Source organism: Emys orbicularis, chromosome 1 (assembly GCF_028017835.1).
Source record: "Emys orbicularis isolate rEmyOrb1 chromosome 1, rEmyOrb1.hap1, whole genome shotgun sequence".
NCBI lineage: Eukaryota > Metazoa > Chordata > Testudines > Emydidae > Emys > Emys orbicularis.
Genome location: NC_088683.1, coordinates 212,352,439 through 212,374,139, shown reverse-complemented (window position 1 = coordinate 212,374,139; position 21,701 = coordinate 212,352,439). Strand labels below are relative to the sequence as shown.

The window sequence follows — 21,701 nt, the reverse complement described above, 5'->3', positions numbered from 1 at the left end:
TCTTGGCTGCTGGTGGGGGCGGAGTCTGCAGCAGGAGCCCCAGGAGCCCTCAGGACCAAGCTTCTGCCCCCACAGCTGCCCGGCCCTGGGGCCCCGTATTGTTGGGGCGCCCCGTGCCAGGGCACCCTGTGTTTTACCATAAATCCGCCTCTGCTTAAACTTATATTTGTGGTACCTAACAAATCTCCATTAAAAGGGAAATGGGGGTGGGGAGAGTGGAAGAAAGTTTCTCCCTGAGGATATGGTGGAAATGTGTTTCAGCTCATATTGGCACATCCACGTTTACTTGGCAAAGATTTCTGTGAGACTAATGAGAGCTGAGTTTAAGGTGACCATTGCCAGATTTAATTTCTCAATTGTGTGTGGAAATAATTAGATTTCCCATCATTGAAGCAGTAAAAGTAATCACAGCAATAGCATATTGTTATAGTAGAACTTTAATGTAATAAAGATTTATTGATAATTGCCTTACTTTACTACTAACTGATGTGTCTTAGAAGAATAAAAAAAAAGAAAAATATGCACACCTTAAGGTCAGGAAAAATTGCAGAGACAGCCCCCTGAAGAATTTGTTTTTTTCTTTGATTATTCATTCAGATTCAGCCAGGCTACTGCTATAATGGGTTAGTAGCTAATTTTAAGTAGAATATGTGAATTGCCATAGTACTTTAAGAAGTAATAGCCTTCAGTGTTTGTTTTTAGCTGGTCTCTTTGTTGCCTATAGTAAACAAATGAACAGACAAAGAGGTTGACAGGTGAAAGAATTTTGCTTTGTGTATTTAAAAAACAAAAACATAGCCTTAATTTTCAGAAGTGACTATTGATTTTGGGTGTCTTAATTTTTAGGTGCCCAGTTTGGAAAACCTTAAAGGGGCCTGATTTGGGAGGGTGGGTGCTCAGCATTTTCTGAAAACCTCACTTGTTTAAAGTTCCTCAAGTTTGGCACCTAAAATCATTAGTACTCTTTGAAAATTTACATCCATAACCATATGCCCCTTCCCACCCAAATACAGTAGTTTAACTTCTTGCCTTGCCTTAACATTTAAAAAAAGATTTCCAATGATGTAAGCTCACAGTCACAGTGGTTGCAGAGAAGCTAGGCTGAGAATAGTCTGACACGGGGATGTACAGCAATAGGCTATTGCACTGCCATTGGAAAGAAAGAGATTCAAGACTGAGACAAGACTTTGCTTCTCAGCCTATTACAGGGGTAGGTAAACTGTGGCTCGCGAGCCACATGCGGCTCTTTTACCATTAAAGTGCAGCTTGCAAGCCCCCCACGTGCCCACCCTTCTCGACCTACCAGACTGGGTGGGGAAGGGCTCCGGACCTCTACCTTGCAGTGGGGTAGTGGGGTAGGGGCTTCTTTCCAGCAGGAGGGAGACTCGGGGCTTCAGCCCTGCAGGGCTCACTTGCTGGGGCTCAAGGCTCCAGCAGGAGTGGGGCTGAAGCCCCAAGACCTGGCTCCTGGCAGGTGTGCCCGAGCTCTCTAACTTCTGAAGATTGTCCTATGTGGCTCGGAAGGCCAGTAAGTTTGGCCACTCCTGGCGTATTAGCAATGAGGCAAGGCACTTGCAACACCTGCTCTTTCAGGTTAAAGGTCTTTAACTTCAGATAGCTGGTCACCAGGCTTACAGTTGTTCCTGATGTAAATAACCTTGAAAACACTGGGTGAAATTCTGGCCCCATTCATGTCAATGGCAAAACTCCTATTGATTTCAGTAGGGTCAGGATTTCCTCCAATAATTCTGGATCTGATAGTATGGTTTCAGACATATTCTTTGCCTGGTGCTGTGATATCAGAGCTAGAAATATAGTTACCTCTGCCCCCCACTGTTCCTCAAACTTTTGCAGTGTGCTGTGTGCTAATAGTCCACCAGGATGCTGCTGTCTGTTCTTGCTGTGGCTGCATTCTCGTGGTCCTCTGTGTATATCATTTGGATGTGCTTTGGGTCTCTCGGGGCGAAAAGTGCTGTCTGTATGTAAAATAATAATTATTCCTTCTGGTTATGGCATAACTCTTGATGCTTTGATGCACCAGCAACTCTGAAGGTATTAAAGGAATGTCCACAACATATACTGATTTCGACAGTCTAATAAAATTTCAGATAAAATGAATACTTCCGTACAGAGCTACACTGAATAGTCTACTTACATGGACCTCATCACAATAGCATCTGAGCACTTTGCAGTCATTAATGAATTTTTATCATCACAACAGTCCTGTGAGGTAGGAAAGTATTACCTCCATTTTACAGACAGGGAGTGGAAGCACAAAGGGCACTAAGCAATTTGCCCAAACTCACACAGGGAGTCTGTGACTAAGCCAGGATTGAACTCAGATCTCTTGAGTCTGAGTCTTATGCCCTATCTACTAGATCATTCTTCCTACCCTATGAGCGAAAAGGCCTGGTTAATTTGATTGTGCTTGCAAATAGCTTTTTCTGGACTTCTATCTGCAAGCCAAATACAGTGTTACTTGACAGCTGTATACTTTCTAAGCAGCTGTATTTTTTGGCAATTAGACTTGGTTTGTGTTCTGCAGTCTGATGTTAATTTCTCTTCCTCTTATCTAGTTTTACTGTTTAGTGCACAATGTACTCACTGTACATCTTGTGTTTTACATATGATGACTGCTTTGGCTGATATTGCTATTTCTTCTGAAATGAAGGCAATAACAGGAGTCATTTAGGGCCTCCAGTAGCACTACAAAAATCAACTGGAATACAGTTGTCTTTTAGTGTCTTCAAATGGATGGAGCTTGATTTCAGGTTGCCATGGAAACCCCTGTGGAGGCTGTACAAATTGTCTTGCCTTGTTTATCCTGATTTAATAACAAGTGGACTTCTACAGCTTGAGACAATAAACAAGGCATGTTCTTGGCAGGCTCATTAGACCAGCTAATGCACCGCTAATTTCTAAACTTGGCACCCCCCAAAAAGTGGCATATAGAAAAATATGGTCCAAATTATGGTCTCTGTGGTGGCTTTTACACTCTCAGCTGTCTTTAGTGGGGGTAGAGGATGCAGTGGTGCACTGCTCCAGCACCAGCTGCTGGAGGCGTTCTGTTTGTGGCGGAGAGAAGTAGAGAGAATCCCTGCAAGGGTGGTGGGGGAACACACTGATGCAGCAGCTACTATCCTCCTGGAAAAGGTGCAGCATGTGCTCCCCACTGTGCTGGCCACCAGCCACTACAGGGCGCAAAAGGAAGCAAGACTAGTACCTTAGTCACAGGAGTGCTTCCACTGAAGTCTATGAGGCTGTTTGTGTGCAAGGAAGGTGCTACTCAGCATGAGTAAGGCTTGGAGAATCAGACTTGGAAACAGTGTGTTCCATTTCCCTATTCTGCGCCCAGTCTTGTTGGATTTTCATTATGGGACAGATTACACACAATTTACATACAGGGCCAAGCACAGCACCCCAAAGGTCTCTAGTGCAGAGTGTGCTATGCCAGGTTAAGGGGTATTAGCAGTAGGCATACTCCAGGCTGATCAAGGAGACATCTGTATCTCTGAGATCCCTTTCTTAGTGCTCCCTGTGAGGCAGTGTCTCTGTGCTGCCTCCGTTGCAGAGCTGTGCATTAAAGGCACAGTTTAGTTCTATGATACCTTTTATTCAGCTAAAACAACAACAGTATTGGGGACTAATTTCCTCCTACTGTTACTCGCACCTTCTTGTCAACTGTCTGAAATGGGCCACTCTCATTACCACTACAAAAGTTATTTTTCCTCCCTTGGTATCCTGCTGTCAATTGAATTGTCTCGTTAGACTGACCTCACACTTGGTAAGGCAACTCACATCTTTTCATGTATTTATACCTGCTCCTATATTTTCCATTCCATGCATCTGATGAAGTGGGTTCTAGCCCATGAAAGCTTATGCCCAAATAAATTTGTTAGTCTCTAAGGTGTCACAAGGACTCCTCATTGTTTTTGCTGATACAGACTAACACGGCTACCACTTTGAAACCTTTTATTCAGCTGCCACCTATGTAGGGTCTCCCCTTTTTCTTTCCCTTTATACTGAGCTAAACTGGCATAATTCTGACACTGACCAGGGGAGTGAGGAACAACATGTGTCAATGAACCTCACAGCTGATATTTAGAGACAATACATTGGAAGCACCAGAAGGGAATATTCTTTCTCCTCCTTAACTAGATATCACCACTTTCCTTATGCAATAAATGTTGTTGTTGCTCAAATGTATCCTCTTTAATGGGCTAGCATTTCTCATAATTTTCTCAAATGAGCCAAATTATGAGCAGTAATGAGAAACTGTGTGGTGACAATGGAAAGTGGAATATAAAAAGAAAAACTGGAGACACCCAAGTTAGCCTCCAAAACAGTTAGACACTTTTGCAAGCTTCTCACTAACAATTTTTTTTCTATATAGTATTTCAAGTCTTCTACCAGCACAGCTGCACAACTCTAACACAATGTGTGTGATGCTGCACCACTCAAAGCTATATCCCTGGCAAGCTCAGGGAAGCATTTGAGACATAAGGCTAAAAAAATACACAGGGCCAATTTCAGAGTTTTCTCTAAAATGGGCTCTCTGGAGTGTGAACCACACAGTTAAGTGGGGAGTTGGAGGCAAGGCACAAAAGTTGTTCCCCATCCCTCAAGTGGTTTCTAAGGCATGCACCTATGCACAGCCCCTAGCTTGAATTTGGCCCTTGAGAAATAGATGAGTGAAGGTGAGACGCTCAGTGACTGGTTTGAGAAATAGAACAATTCAAGATAAAGTGAGAAACATTGGAAGAAAAAGATCTCATTTTATGACACCTCTCTCTCATTCTCAGTGTGCAGAGTAATAAAATAGAAATAAATGAGCTCTCCAATTTTCAATGCAGGATATTAGAAAAAAATGAGAAATTCAAGTTACAGAAAAGATAGTGGGAAATTTTTCAATCCCTTTTGATTATTATCCCCATAAATAAAAAAAAGTGCACTTCCTAATATTGCAGAATATTTAAGGCAGAATTACATAACGCTCTTGTCTAATGCACCCCAGATTTGCACCAGGAGCTGACCTAAGGAGCTGGGTTTAGTATTTTGCTGTCTTCTCCCTGACTTATATTTTAAAGGGGGATTGCTTTTCTTTTATTTTATTTTCTTTACAGGTCCATTGCATATTGTGAAAAGAAACCATGTCTCTTTAAACTGTCTGAAATTAACACTGAGGCTGTATTCACTTTTGCCGCTTTCCCCTGCATGTTGGGAAAAAGCTAGAGAAGCCCAATTGATTTCTAACTGTACTGTGCGTGGTGGGGCTGCAATAGAGTAGAGTGTGGGAAGGGAGGGGCAGGCTGCAGGGGGAGAATTCATTTCCCCTCCATGCACAGACATGGAGCCCTAAGCTGAGAACGTATAACCCTATAGTATATGTCAAGGGACGGGGGAAGAGAAAGAAATGGGCAGAAGAGGAGGAGAAGAAGTGCAAATGGAGGAGGGGGGGTGTCTATTTTTGACCCATTCAGGAAGGCAATCATCCACCAATCTGCTGCTTGAAGTTGTAGGATATTCCTCTTTATTTCCCATGCTGTGGTTATATGCAAAGGCACAATGAAGGGGGAGGGGAAGGCAGAGTGCCCAGATGCCCCCACCCTTGGCCATAGACACTACGTATTCCTGTGCACTTTGCGCCCTGACCTCTGCAGCTGGGGGTGCCCTTTGCTCCCCGAGCTTCTGAGGCACAAGCCCAGAGTGGGGCAAACATGGGACTATAAAGGGATGGGGCCAAGGCAACCTCCTCCCCAATAGGCTGCTGCCTGGGGGTCCCAGTGCCAGTGCCCAGTAGTAGTGCTAGGCCTGAACGGGAGGGGCTTCCTCTGAGTTGGCAAGTGCCAGGCCTGGGTGGGAGTGCTCAACGGTGGATCAGTGCAGTTGAGAGTTCAGGGCTTGGAGCCACCAGGAGCCAGGGCAGAGCCAGAGTCAGGTGATGCTGGGAGCTAGACAGCAGAGACTCCTGAATAACGGTGCCTCCCATGGGTAGCAGGAACTGGGCACAAGTTGTGGGGAGGTGAGACTGGCACAGCCTCTGTGGGGAGTCACCTCCTGCTCCCCTAGGACTCCTCACACTGCCCCTATTGTCTCCCAGTTTCCCCCCACTGCACCACTGCACCACAGCACCCTACCCCCCACCCCTGCCTCCCCATGTCTCTCTCCACCCCCAGCCTTCTCTTTCTTCTGGGACTCAGCTCCCCTGGGCCACTGTCCACCTCCTGCACACCTTTTTGGGGTGACTTCTGCTACTTGGCAGGTAACCTGAATTCCCTCCTTAGGAAACCTCGGGTTGCACCCCTGTTTACATGACACGAAGGATCTTCACCCAAACTTCAAGAGGGAGCTTAAATCGGTCATCTCTGCTCACTCTCTCATTAGGTGTTAAATATTTGTAAACTTGAAATTCTTGGCATTGTCTCTGTTCCACCAGTGGGCTCTCTGCCCATCGTCAGTGAGCCAGCCCTGACCCAGAGGGTCTCTGGCCCTTGCCCAGTTTCTGCCAGCTGTCTGACTGAGGCATGCTGCAGGACTGGGGAGTGGAAGGAGAAGGTGGGATGGGATTGTCTCCGACTAACTTGAAAAAGAGAACATGGAAGCAGTATGGAACTCCTTAGAGGTGTTTGGCTCACCTCTAGGTGACAACGGCAGGGCTCCCCAAACCCAAAAGGAAAGGATGCAACCTAGTAGTCCAGCACCAATAATATAAAGGACTCTTGGCAACCGCTGCTACTTGAATATCCAGAAACAGCTGGGCATCCAAAAATCCCTCGTTTGTGAATCTCAGTAACCAAAGATGGGCATAGACCCATGCAATCATGTCTGCTACCGGGGTGCCACCAGAATTTTCTTAAGGAGGAGGCCCAAAGCTCTCTATCCTCTGTCCTGCACTCAGCCACAAGCTCTCTCCCCTGCATTCTCCACATGCTCCCAGCCTCACACTACCTCCGCTGCTTTCCCCACACTCAGCCCTGAGCTCTCCACCTACTGCTCCCCATATCCAGTCCTGAGCGCTCACACTACCTTTGCACCCAGACCCACACTCTCCTCTGCACCCAGCTGCACACACACTCCCCCCACACCCCTGCTGCCACCCGCCCAGCTCCAAGCTTTCCCCATTGCGCCCAGCCCCACGATCTCCCCATCCCACACCCAACCCCATGCTCTTCCCCTGCACCAGGTCTGAGCTCTCCTCTCTGTCCCTACTCCACAACTACTCCGGAGCGGTTACCCAGCGAGGTGGTCAGGCTGAAGAGCACTATCCCCACCACCAAGATTGGATGTTTTTCTGAAAGATCTGCTCTAGGAATTATTTTGGTGACATTCTGTGGCCTGTGCTATACAGGAGATAAAGCTAGATGATCCAAATGGTACCTTCTGGCCTTTGAATCTAGGAATCACCAGGGGCCAGGCAGTTCTGGGAGCCCCAGACCCCATCCTATTTCTGCTTCCCCATGAAGCACCAAAAGCCCATATCTAGTCACCCCACCCTCCTGTGACTGGGGGTTCCCAGTGTCCCCTGCTCTGCTTGTCCCTGGGGACTGGGGATGCCCAGTGCCCATGGGCACCGGAAGAACTGCAAAGATTTTTTTGGGGGGGGAGGGAAGCAGGTGCATGGGGTCACAGTGTCACCCAAATTTGGCCCAGCTACTCCCCTTCCCCCTGTCCTGTTGGAGGGGCAGCCAGGTCAAATCTGAATGAGCGGTGTTGCGACCTTGTACACGGGGTTGTAGTGCCATCTGGCTACACCTCTGTCATGATGAAGAGGCAGCCAGGCCAAATATCCAGCTCTGGTCAGGGGCCAAGCGGGGGCCTCCTCCACTCTTGGGGAACCCCTGGCTGCTGCTATAAACTCTGCTGTTTATCCAACTTCTTCCTATGCCCTATCGGCATTGCCTTGGCTTTATCTGAATTTTGTCTCAGCCAGTTAGCTCTCATCTATGTCACTGTTTCCATGAAACATGGACACAGGGCAGCCCATACCGCCTCATGAAACCATCTAATGGACTCAAATATACATAGACACATGCTTTAAAAATAGTGAAACTTATATATAAGACTGTAGCGCAAAGGCGTAACATTAAACAAGATTAAATGAGTTACAGTTCCTCAGCCACACTTACCCATCTTCCCTGCTGAACAGAGGGTTAATATTTGTACTCCTTATTGATTTGCACCTGTCACGCAATTAGCCCACAAAATTACAGCAGCCAACCCACTCTAACTATAATTCTTCCTAACTAGCAATTGCTTTTATCCTGTACATACCACGTAACCACATAGAAAGTCCTAATATTTCAAGTCTTTGTAGGCATAAATGTGTAACTATTACAACTTTTAAGTACATGATGGGTGCACAATACTTCGAATACCAAGTGTTTGAGTACTATTATGTCATAGAGTAACATAAGAACACAGCACATTTTTTTCTTCTCAGAACTATGACTACAGGATAAATCTCCAAAAAAGAATTATTGATACTTTTTTGATTCTTTAATGTCTTGATTCTTTAATGTCATTGTGTATAGGTTAATTCCCTCTTCTCTTTCATGAATGTAAAAAATCCACTTCTGATAACCCAGAAGCCATTATCTATTTAACTGAACAGCTCTCTCCCTTGATACAAAAAATATTTACACAGAGGAAGATTCAGTTTATGTTTCCAACACTACACTGTGCTTTCTGTATCTCTGTTGGGGAGGAAGAAAGCCTTTTGCACTTAAAATATGGAGCTCCTAATAAAAATGAAAATGTTCTTTGAAATCTCTGACATGCAGAAAAGCTGTACGTGGTTTATAAAAAAAAAATCAAATGTTGAGAGAAATGAGGTAGGTCTGGAAGATGTTTGTTCCTCTAGCATACGTCTTACATTCAAAAACTTTAAGTATTGAATAGAAAGAGAATGGAAGAATTAACTGCACCCTATGATCTGCTAGTAATCCAACAATTCTTATGAAAGAAAGAAATTGTAGTAATCTCGTATTTCATATATGCAACAACAGGGCATTTTAACTTTCTCAGTTTCTGAGAATGATTGATGTTTTTTTTCTTATGAATGTTTTTCCTACCTATGTAATAAAGGATCATCTGCACAAGGGCTATAGGAATTATTCCATTTTGTCTTCAGAACAAATGCAAACACACAGTTATGCTGTCCACAGCCTTAGAATGATGTATGATCTGGCCTTTTGGAGAGAGAGAGTGTGTGTGAGAGTGTGTGTGAGAGAGAGAGAGATCTGGCCTTTTGAGGTAGGGGTGTGTATGTGTGTGTGTGTGTGTGTGTGTGTATAAGCAGTGGTTTTTTTAATCACATCTCTAAGGAGTATGACCAGCATGAATATTAAATTACTGTTCCTTACTGCAGGGTATCTTTTTGGAAAGCTAAGACTGTCTTTCCGATATTTCAAAAAAAAAAGAAGCTCTATGCCAAATTGGCCTAAGGAACAGTGGGATAATCTGGTTTGACAAACTTGTGATTGTTTTTTACAATCTTGGTTCACATTCATAAAAGTAAAGAGGATTGCTGTCCTATTGGTTTTTCTGTGTCTCTGATCTCCATCATGTGCTCTCATAATTAGATCACCTGGAAGAGAAAATAATTTATCTTGCAAAGCATCCACATTCAGCCAATTCGATTGCCAGGGCCAAAACCTGCTGCATTAAAATAAATCCCTACATCAAATATACTGTTTACTTCTGACTATGGATGGGAGGTAGTGGCCGGGAGTGAGACAGAGAGTTGATGGGAGAGAGAAGAAATAGGAAAGGCTGTTTTCCTGAGATGTCATTCTATATATCATTATTATATATTATTTGTAGCACCTAGTGGCTACAACCAACACTGGGGGCCTATCTCTTTAGGCACTGTACAAACACATAGAAGGAAACAGTACCTGCACTGAATAGCTGATATCTTGTTGTCTAAAATCTTAATAAGTTTTTAAAACCTTGGAGAATGAAGCTTGAGTCTTTGGGATTTTATCTCTCTCAGTGTTTTTTACACAGAGCACTCAAAGTTAATGTTAACCAGATGATTCTGTAGTGAAAATGCATTTCACATTTAATAGGGTGCTAAAGCTTGCAGGCCTTTTCAAGGCTTCTAGAGACCGTATGGAAAGTTCTGACCACACAGTTTTGTTATTTTTAAAAAGCTCTTCTTGCTCTGTATAGGTCTTATACTTTAAAATGATGATGTCTCTTTTTTTCCTGTAGGTATGTCAGCAGCCAAGCTGCTGGCTGAATCTGGGCTTAGTGTTGTGGTTCTAGAGGCCCGTAACAGAGTTGGAGGAAGGACTTTCACGGTTAAGGTAAGTGCTTTTTGACAGCAGTAACACTTGATTTTGTGGGCACATAGTGCCACTTCTGCCATTGCCAAGAATGGGCTAAGGATAGGAGGAGGTTCTGAATAATGTGGATCTTCAAAATGGGTATAAATGTAAAGGTTGCTTATTAAACACTACATCTCATTTGGATTACGTGGCATGTACAGTGGTTGCCAATGTGCTTAACATATATCAGACACTGAATTTGAAAATATTCCCTTCCTCCTTCACATACAAGTTAGACTTCTGTCCATTGCAGAGGAGAGTCAAATCATTATTACTTTATATACATGTGCCGGTGGAAGGAAGTTGCCAGGCCAATACAATAATAGCTAGTTCTCATTGGGTATTGTTATGATGTCAGAAAATACAGAGTTGCTATAGATGCCGTACGCAGCCAGGATCATATTGTAGAAAGATGTATGTTTGGAAGAACCAAAGGTGTTGTTTTAGGGCAAATGGGCACTCTTTCTACATGGGTACAATCCAATAGAAGATGAAAACTTTCACAGGTCTGTGACAAGAAACAATCAAGGCTCTGGAATATTAATGTGACATAAGGCTCTTCATTACAGCTCAGAGGTTTCTTTTAATGCCATTTCCCTATAAGGTTGTCTGGAACAAAACTATTACAGAAATGTACTGCACTTTGTTTCCCAACTACATTGGTTGCCATTAACAAAATAAGCATTTACCTGAGATACCACACTGTGATGTACAAATATTGCAGCTATTAATCTAAATATAGAGAGATGCTTAAGTATGTCAGACACTGCTGTGTGGTAACTGGGGATAAATATTAGTATTCAATAGCAACCATTGTACTAGAAACCCAAGCACATAAACTACATCCTTCTTCTATGACATTAAAAATACTTGATTTAAAACACTTGCTATAAACAAAATCGAACAGAATTATTGTCTTGGGAAATCAGCCTGCTAACAATAGTATGTCTCTCTTACTTTTTGCTTTCTTCCCAAGTGTATCTGATGATGATCAAAGTTCTGCCTGGAGCTCCTTCACTGCCAGTCACTAATGCAGCGGTGTTACATGTTCACACTGTATTATATCCCAGTCCTATGGTGCTGGAGAAGGAATTATTGTTTTCAAATACTCCTAGTGAGGTGCTCAGATGCAACAGAGCTAGGGGCCGTGTAAGTATCTAGATAGAGACGGCAAGCTTTGCTACCAGATCGATTTTCAGTTTCAGTATTAATAGAGGAAACCTTCTGCAAGGATTGGGGGAGCCTCTTTTTCAGTACAGAAACACAGTACAATATGGATTCTGAAAAGGTAGGGATAAATTTTTTTTAATGGCCATTTATTTAGATTTTAACATTGCATCTTGTATGCTAAGAACCTCAAATTATTAAAAAGACAATAGGGAAAACTATATTGAAATACTGAAAACAATAATTATCAAACTGTCATGACAGGATTACCATGAGCTCACAGTTCGTCACTGTGTAATAGTCCTCTATGTGTCTCATAACCCTCCTCATCAGAACTATGTGCTTGGTTCTCCACTGCTTTGCACCTTGTCTACTCATTGACATTTGGGCACGACTGTGTTAAGGCGTGGAGAATTCTAATTTAGCAGTGTTTGACACTCACTTTGCACCATTGCACAAGTGTAAATAACTACATAATGTAGACCGCAGTGGAGAATCAGGCGCTAACTTTCTTTGCTCTGGCAGGAAATGAACAGTGAGACAATAGGGCCTCTTGAATTCTGTTGTTGACTCAATCCTGTACCTGTTTGAGTCAATGGAGTTTTGTCATTGACCACAACGGGTGCAGGACAGAGGTCATTGAGGAGATTTTGCAATATCTAAGACCACCTTCCAGTTCCTAGAGCTTTCTGTTGCAGGCCATCCTCTAGCCTTTCTAATTCTTGCCATTTTTCTTTTGACAGAACAAGCACGTTAACTATGTAGACGTTGGTGGAGCGTATATAGGACCTACACAAAACCGGATCCTCCGACTGGCCAAGGAACTGGGTATAGAGACGTATAAAGTCAATGTAGCAGAGCGTCTTATCCATTATGTGAAGGTAAGATTTAAATCTTCTTTTCTGCACACAGCTAATGAGAATGTTGAACTTTGAAAAGTACTGTCATTTGTAAAAAGAGTCCTGTCTAAAATGCCTCTTTGGTAGTTCAGTATGCATTTATCTGTAGTAGATATTGCTTTTCTATTTTGATTTATTGGCAATTGAAACAAAGATTTTCTTATTTAAGTGTAAAAATGTAATAAGAAAAGCCAAAAAGGAGTTTGAAGAACAGCTAGCCAAAAACTCAGAAGGTAATAGCAAAAGTACATCAGAAGCAGGAAGCAGGAAGCCTGCTAAGCAACCAGTGGGGCCCCTGGACGATCGAGATACAAAAGGAGCACTTAAAGATGATAAATTCATTGTGGAGAATCTAAATGAATTTATTTGCTTCAGTCTTCACGGCTGAGGATGTTAGGGAGATTCCCAAACCTGAGCCGTCCTTTGTAGGTGACAAATCTGAGGAATTGTCACAGATTGAGGTGTCTCTAGAGGAGGTTTTGGAATTAATTGAAAAACTTAACAGTAACAAGTCACTGGGACCAGATGGCATTCACCCAAGAGTTCTGAAAGAACTCAAATGTGAAATTGCGGAACTATTAACCATGGTTTGTAACCTGTCCTTTAAATCAGCCTCAATACCCAATGACTGGAAGATAGCTAATGTAACGCCAATATTTTAAAAGGGCTCTAGAGGTGATCCCGGCAATTACAGACAGGTAAGTCTAACATCAGTACCAGGCAAATTCGTTGAAATAATAGTAAAGAATAAAATTGTCAGACACACAGAAGAAAATAAATTGTTGGGCAAAAGTCAACATGGTTTCTATAAAGGGAAACCATGTCTTACTAATCTATTAGAGTTCTTTGAAGGGGTCAACAAACATGTGGACAAGGGGGATCCAGTGGACATAGTGTACTTAGATTTCCAGAAAGCCTTTAACAAGGTCCCTCACCAAAGGCTCTTACGTAAATTAAGTTGTCATGGGATAAGAGGGAAGATCCTTTCATGGATTGAGAACTGGTTAAAAGACAGGGAACAAAGGGTAGGAATAAATGGTAAATTGTCAGAATGGAGAGGGGTAACTAGTGGTGTTCCCAAAGGGTCAGTACTAGGACCAATCCTATTCAACGTATTCATAAATGATCTGGAGAAAGGGGTAAACAGTGAGGTGGCAAAGTTTGCAGATGATACTAAACTGCTGAAGATAGTTAAGACCAAAGCAAACTATGAAGAACTTCAAAAAGAACTCACAAAACTAAATAATTGAGCAACAAAATGGCAAATGAAATTTAATGTGGATAAATGTAAAGAAATGCACATTGGAAAAAATAACCCCAACTATACATACAATATGATGGGGGCTAATTTAGCTACAACTAATCAGGAAAGAGATCTTGAAGTCATCGTGGATAGTTCTCTGAAGACGTCCACGCAATGTGCAGCGACAGTCAAAAAAGCAAACAGGATGTTAGGAATCATTAAAAAAGGGATAGAGAATAAGACAGAGAATATCTTATTGCCCTTATATAAATCCATGGTACGCCCACATCTTAAATACTGCGTACAGATGTGGTCTCCTCATCTCAAAAAAGCTATACTGGCATTAGAAAAGGTTCAGAGAAGGACAACTAAAATGATTAGGGGTTTGGAATGGGTCCCATATGAGGAGAGATTAAAGAGGCTAGGACTTTTCAGCTTGAAAAAGAGGAGACTAAGGGGGGATATGATAAAGGTATATAAAATCATGAGTGGTGTGGAGAAAGTGAATAAGGAAAAGTTATTTACTTGTTCCCATAATATAAGAACTAGGGGCCACCAAATGAAATTAATGGGCAGCAGGTTTAAAACAAATAAAAGGAAGTTCTTCTTCACACAGTGCATAGTCAACCTGTGGAACTCCTTGCCTGAGGAGGTTGTGAAGGCTAGGACTATAACAGCGTTTAAAAGAGAACTAGATAAATTCATGGAGGTTAAGTCCATTAATGGCTATTAGCCAGGATGGGTAAGGAATGGTGTCCCTAGTCTCTGTTTGTCAGAGGGTGGAGATGGATGGCAGGAGAGAGATCACTTATGTTCTTAATGTGTGTAAAATATATTCAGTCCACAGGTGCTGGGGGGGAGCAAATGGCCATTGCCACCCTCCCCCCTTTAAACAAGGGGAACCATGCCTCCCACACACACTTTTGAGAACCTGACCTCAGCAAGGGCTCAGGGGCTCCACCAACCCCTTTTGGCTCCTGACTGGAGATGGGTGTAGTAACGGCGGCACCCCTCCTCTATTGTCATGATAGAGGGATGGCCATGCCAAATTTGAGTGGCATTTCTACCCCATGTTTCCTCCCCACTTTTGACGTCCTTCCAGCACCCATGATTCAGTCAGACTGTTGCAATTTTAAGACAGGACACATTTGGTACTTAATTATTTTTGAAAATATGCTTTGTAGCGCTTCAATATTTCTGGATGGCTGTCCAATCTTTTGCATCCTGCTTTCAGAAACTCTTGTGAATCTAATCAGAATTTATAGCATCTGTAAGCAGCATTATGTGAAAGTTCTTTGCTCTTTAATTTTTTTATTTTCTGATATAACCTTGTAAAGTGAGGGGGGGGAAACGCCCATATAGGTTTTGAGCCCCAAAGAGCCCTACAAAGAGTAAATGCCAAACAAAGAGCTACTTCTCTGACAACAGTTTACATTTTTAGCTATGTCCACATCTAAACAAAATGACAGTTCCCATGCCTGCTTGGCCACACTACCTACTTTTTTATTTCCTTGAACTTCTGCATAAATTCTTCCCTTTAAATGAAGTGACACCAAGATAATGGCTGATCCGTTCTGCAAGTTGCCTGCTGCTTGGGCAAGTGGCCATTTTCATTGAACAAACAGCAGTTTTATGGAATGTTATTTCTTCCTCGCTGAAGAAAAACACAGAACAGCTGAAAATTGGAAGTGGGCCTTGAGAAACAGAGTTTCTGATATGAAATGCCTGGAAGACCCAGTCATGGAAGCACAAAAACAGTTTCATGTTTTAAATTATTTTTAAAACACATTTTATTTTTCTAATGACACTCAAAATATGCCATTTATGAAAATACTTACATGTAAATGATTTGCCTAACATTGTTATATAAATAAAATCCTATAAAGAACATGTAGGATAATACCAGATATAACATACTTGTCACAGTAATAAGGTGTCAAGGCTCCTTCCCCACTCTGAACTTTAGGGTACAGATGTGGGGGCCTGCATGAAAACTTCTAAGCTTAATTACCAGCTTAGATCTGGTCCGCTGCCACCACTCCCAAATGGGCTAACTCCCTTCCCTGGGTAGCCTTGAGAGACTCTTCCACCAACTCCCTGGTGAACACAGATCCAACCCCTTGGATCTTAAAACAAGGAGAAATTAACCATCCCCCCTCCTTTCTCCCACCAACTCCTGGTGGATCCAGATCCAACCCCCTTGGATCTAAAAACAAGGAAAATCAATCAGGTTCTTAAAAAGAAGACTTTTAATTAAAGAAAAAGGTAAAAATCATCTCTGTAAAATCAGGATGGAAAATAACTTTACAGGGTAATCAAACTTAAAGAGCCCAGAGGAACCCCCTCTAGCCTTAGGTTCAAAGTTACAGCAAACAGAGGTAAACACCCTAGCAAAAAGTACATTTACAAGTTGAGAAAACAAAGATAAAACTAACACGCGTTGCCTGGCTGTACTTACAAATTTGAAATATGAGAGACTTGTTCAAAAAGATTTGGAGAGCATGGATTGATGTCTGGTCCCTCTTAGTCCCAAGAGCGAACTCCCCCCAAAACAAAGCGCACAAACAAAAGCCTTCCCCCCACCAAGATTTGAAAGTATCTTGTCCCCTTATTGGTGCTTTGGGTCAGGTGTCAGCCAGGTTACCAGAGCTTCTTAACCCTTTACAGGTAAAAGGATTTTGGAGTCTCTGGCCAGGAGGGATTTTATAGTATTGTACACAGGAGGGTTGTTACCCTTCCCTTTATAGTTATGACACGCCCCCCAAATCACAGATAGTGTTGGACAGCCGGTTCCACACTGGCTGTGATTTCTTCCTGGAGCTCTAGGAGAAAACAGAGTTAATAAGACACATGCACCTTTAGACCTACTACTGATTATATAAAAACTAACAATATGTCCCACATTCCAAGAACAATTTTTAACCAGTTGATTCTGGGAAACTTTCCCGGGAGAGTGCATCAGCCACTTTGTTAGAAGCTCCTGAAATGTGTTGTATTTCAAAATCAAAATCTTGGAGAGCTAAACTCCACCGAAGAAGTTTTTTGTTATTCCCCTTGGCGGTATGAAGCCACGTTAGCGCAGCATGGTCGGTTTGTAGTTGGAAACGCCGTCTCCAAAAGTATGGGCGTAGCTTTTCCAGCGCGTACACAATGGTGTAGCATTCCTTTTCGCTGATTGACCAGTGGCTTTCCCTCTCAGACAGTTTCTTGCTGAGAAACACGACAGGATGGAATTCTTGATCCTGTCCTTCCTGCATTAAAACTGCTCCCACACCCCGCTCAGACGCATCTGTGGTTACTAGGAACGGTTTGTCAAAGTCTGGGGCCCTTAGCACAGGGTCAGACATGAGTGTCGCCTTAAGCTGGTTAAAGGCCTTTTGACACTCATCGGTCCACTGAACTGCATTTGGCTATTTCTTTCTGGTTAGGTCTGTCAGTGGGGCGGCGATTTGGCTGTAGTGTGGTACAAATCGCCTATAATATCCGGCCAAGCCTAAGAAGGATTGGACCTGTTTCTTTGACTTTGGAACCGGCCACTTTTGGATAGCATCCACTTTGGCCTGTAGGGATTTATAGTTCCTTGATCCACCTGGTGCCCCAAGTAAGTCACTCTGTTTTGGCCTATTTGACACTTTTTAGCCTTAACAGTTAGTCCTGCCTGCCTGATGCGCTCGAAGACTTTTTCCAGGTGCTCCAGGTGTTCTGCCCATGAATCAGAAAAAATGGCCACATCATCGAGGTAGGCAACTGCAGATTCTCCCAATCCCGCTAGGAGACCATCTACAAGTCTTTGGAAGGTGGCGGGTGCATTTCGCAACCCGAAAGGGAGCACATTAAATTCATACACCCCTGCCTGAGTGACGAAGGCTGACCTTTCCTTGGCGGGTTCATCTAGTGGTACGTGCCAGTATCCCTTGGTTAAGTCTAAGGTAGAGATGAATTGGGCATGTCCCAATTTCTCCAATAGCTCATCTGTGCGTGGCATTGGATAGTTGTCAGGACGAGTTACAGCATTTAGCTTATGGTAGTCCATGCAAAAGCGTATTTCCCCATCTGGTTTGGGAACTAGAACCACTGGAGATGCCCATGCACTGTTAGAGGGGCGGATTATACCCATCTGTAGCATGTCCTGGATCTCCCGTTTTATAGCAGTTTGGGCATGAGGTGACTCCCGGTAGGGTGGGGTTCTAATTGGGTGAGCATTACCTGTGTCAATGGAGTGGTATGCCCGTTCGGTCCGTCCTGGGGTGGCTGAGAACATGGGCGCAAAGCTAGTGCACAGCTCCTTGATCTGCTGTCACTGCAGATGTCCAAGGGTCGCGGAGAGGTTCACCTCTTCCACACCACCGTCACTTTTTCCTTCGTAGTAGACACCTTCAGGCCACTCAGCGTCATCTGTTTCCTGGGCTGTAAACTGGAAAACGTTTAATTCTCTGGAATAAAAGGGCTTAAGAGAATTAACATGGTATACCTTAGGCTTTTGTGTTAGAGGTGGGGGATGCTATGAGATAGTTAACACCTCCTAGGCGCTCCTGGACCGTGAATGGTCCTTCCCACGACGCTTCCATTTTATGGGCCTGGACCACCTTTAAGACCATGACTTGGTCTCCTACTTTGAAGGACCGTTCTCTGGAATGTTTATCATACCAGGCCTTTTGCTCTTCCTGAGCATCCTTTAGGTTTTCTTTAGCAAGGGCTAAAGAGTGTCGGAGGGTGCTTTGTAGGTTGCTTACAAAGTCTAGAATGTTAGTTCCTGGAGAAGGCGTAAACCCCTCCCATTGCTGCTTCACCAACTGTAATGGCCCCTTAACCTCGCGGCCATACACAAGTTCAAATGGTGAAAACCCTAAACTGGGATGTGGTACAGCCCTGTAGGCAAAAAGCAACTGCTGTAACACTAGGTCCCAATCATTGGAGTGTTCATTTACGAATTTACGTATCATGGCCCCCAAAGTTCCATTAAACCTCTCCACCAGGCCATTGGTTTGATGGTGGTAAGGGGTGGCAACCAAGTGATTCACCCCATGAGCTTCCCACAGGTTTTTCATGGTCCCTGCCAGGAAATTAGTTCCCGAATCTGTAAGGATGTCGGAGGGCCAACCTACCCTGGCAAAAATGTCTGCTAATGCCTGGCACACACTTTTAGCCCTGGTGTTGCTTAAGGGTACTGCTTCCGGCCATCGGGTAGCAAAATCCATGAAAGTCAGTATGTACTGCTTTCCTCTGGGTGTTTTCTTTGGGAAAGGACCCAGAATATCCACAGCTACTCGCTGAAATGGGACCTCAATTATGGGTAGTGGCTGGAGCGGGGCTTTGACCTGGTCTTGGGGCTTTCCCACTTGTTGGCACACCTCACAAGACCGGACATAATTAGCAACGTCCTTGCCCATTCCCTCCCAGTGGAAGGACTTCCCCAACCGGTCTTTGGTTCTGTTCACTCCAGAATGTCCACTGGGATGATCATGGGCTAAGCTCAAGAGCTTTACCCGATACTTAGTGGGAACTACCAACTGTCTTTGAGGATGCCAGTCTTCCTGGTGCCCACCAGAAAGAGTCTCCTTGTATAAAAGTCCTTGTTCTACAACAAACCGGGATCGGTTAGAAGAGCTGAGAGGCGGTGGGGTGCTCCGTGCCGCCGCCCAAGCTTTCTGAAGGCTGTCATCTGCTTCCTGCTCGGCCTGGAACTGTTCCCTTGATGCTGGAGACATCAGTTCCTCCTTGGTCTGTTGACTTGGGCTTGGTCCCTCTGGAAGCGATGCAGGTGCTGGGGCTGTTTCCGTTGACTGTGAACTGCTGTCCGCTGGTGCACTATGTGGTATTTCAGGCTCTGGCTGAGCCTCTTGGGTAGAGTTAACTACTGTTTCTGCCAGTTCAGGCTCGCTGGTGCCCTCTGGCGTTGGAGTTGTAGACGGGTTTGCAAACGCTGTACTCAGTGCTGGCAGTGGTTCTGGTGCTGGTTGTGTTGCCAGTTCCGGTTCTGGGACTGGCTTTGGCTGGGTCTCTGGGACTGGATCTACTACGGCTGTTGCAATCGTTGGCAGGGGATCCGGTTCCACCACTTCTGTCTGGGTCTCTGGTAACGCAGACGGGGCCCTGGTGGACGGCTCAGGAACAGGGATGGGTGTGAAAGCTTGCTTAGCCTGGCTGCAGGTGACCATTCCCACCCTCTTGCCTAGCTTCACAAGGTTGGCCAAGTCTTCCCCCAGCAGCATGGAGATGGGATAATTGTCATAGACTGCAAAAGTCCACATTCCTGACCAGCCCTTGTATGGACATGTAACTTGGCTGTAGGCAAGGTTACAGAGTGTGACATGAAGGGTTGAATTGTCACCGGAGCCTCCGGGTTGATGAGTTTGGGGTCCACTAGGGATTGGTGGATAGTCAACACTTGTGCCCCAGTGTCCCTCCACGTGATAACCTTCTTTCCGCCCACTCTCAAGGTTTCCCTTCGCTCCGAGGGTATTTGAGAGGCATCTGGGCCTGGGGATCTTTGGTGTGATTGTGGTGTAATGAACTGTAATCGGTTGGGGTTCTTGGGGCTTCTTGGGGTTCTTTATATGTCCCAGTTCATTACATTTAAAACATCTCCCTGCTAAGGTATCACCGGGGCGATGTTTTAAATGTAAACATTGGTGGAGACAGGTGTGGTGGGGTGAGAAGGCGTCTGGGGTTTCCCTTGGGATGTAGGTGGGGCCTTGGGTTGTCCCCGGTGGTAAGGTTTTGTTTCGGGTTGCCCCTTCTGATATTCGCTCCAACTGCTACTAGTTTTTTTTCTTTTCTGCCACCTCCACTCATTTGGTTCCAATCTCCCCCGCCTCGGTTACAGTTTTGGGCTTCCCATCTAGGATGTACCTTTCTATTTCCTCAGGAACACCCTCTAAAAACTGCTCCATTTGCATTAGGAAGGGCAACTCTTCTGTAGATTTAACACTTGCTCCTGATATCCAGGCATCCCAATTTTTCCCAATGTGGTAGGCATGTCGGGTAAATGACACGTCTGGTTTCCACCTTAGGGCTCTGAACCGCCGACGGGCATGCTCAGGTGTTAGCCCCATTCTGATTCTGGCCTTGGTTTTAAAAAGTTCATAACTGTTCATGTGTTCCTTAGGCATTTCAGCCGCCACCTCTGCTAAGGGTCCACTGAGCTACGGCCTCAGCTCTACCATGTACTGGTCTGTAGTGATGCTGTACCCAAGGCAGGCCCTTTCAAAATTTTCTAAGAAGGCCTCAGTATCATCGCCTGCCTTGTAGGTGGGGAATTTTCTGGGATGGGAAGTGGTACCTGGAGAAGGGTTGCTAGGGTTGGCTGGTATATCCGGCCTAGCCCTTGCTAATTCCAGTTCATGCTTCCTCTCTCTTTCTCTCTCCTCCATCTCTTTTTCTTTTTGCTCCATAGCTCTCTTGTGAGCAGTTTCTTCCCTGGCTTTTTCTGCATTAATTTCTAATTGTTTTAGTTCTAGCCATCTCTTATGTTCATTTTCTTTCTCTGTTGCTTCCAGTCTAGCCAGTTCTAGTTTGTTTGCTGCTTCACTGGTACTCATTTTCCTGCTTTCTTGTGCTGGGCCACACCCCTCTGCAGTTCACTGAAACTGGGATGCACTCAGCTCAGGGCTGCTTAGTTAACAGAGACTTTCTAACTAGCTATACCCGAGAGGTAGAAAGAAAAAAACAATTCAGCTTGTAAATTCCTTTTGCCAGCTGTTTGCTCACTGCTTGAACCCTTCTCTTAACAAAGACCCTTGTTAAAAAAACTTAACACCTCTGCATTCAGGCAAGGAGAGATAAGATATGCATCTACCTTCAGCTCTGCTTTCTAAGCAGCTAGAAAGGAGAAAAAAAAATCTTACTGGCTTTTGGTTTAAAATTATCCCACCGCTCTGCCACCATGTCAAGGCTCCTTCCCCACTCTGAACTTTAGGGTACAGATGTGGGGGCCTGCATGAAAACTTCTAAGCTTAACTACCAGCTTAGATCTGGTCCACTGCCACCACTCCCAAATGGGCTAACTCCCTTCCCTGGGTAGCCTTGAGAGACTCTTCCACCAACTCCCTGGTGGATCCA

At 44.3% G+C, this 21,701-nt stretch overlaps 1 protein-coding gene across 1 annotated transcript in view; it reads left to right on the top strand.

Moving 5' to 3' along the window:
• The first annotated feature begins 10,217 nt into the window (after positions 1-10,217).
• LOC135875153 (amine oxidase [flavin-containing] A-like) overlaps positions 10,218-21,701 on the top strand; it is a 36,017-nt gene continuing 24,533 nt past the window's right edge. The window contains exons 1-2 of the mRNA XM_065400150.1: positions 10,218-10,310; positions 12,242-12,379. Coding sequence (XP_065256222.1) covers positions 10,218-10,310; positions 12,242-12,379 — 231 coding nt within the window. The remainder of the gene's footprint in view (positions 10,311-12,241; positions 12,380-21,701) is intronic.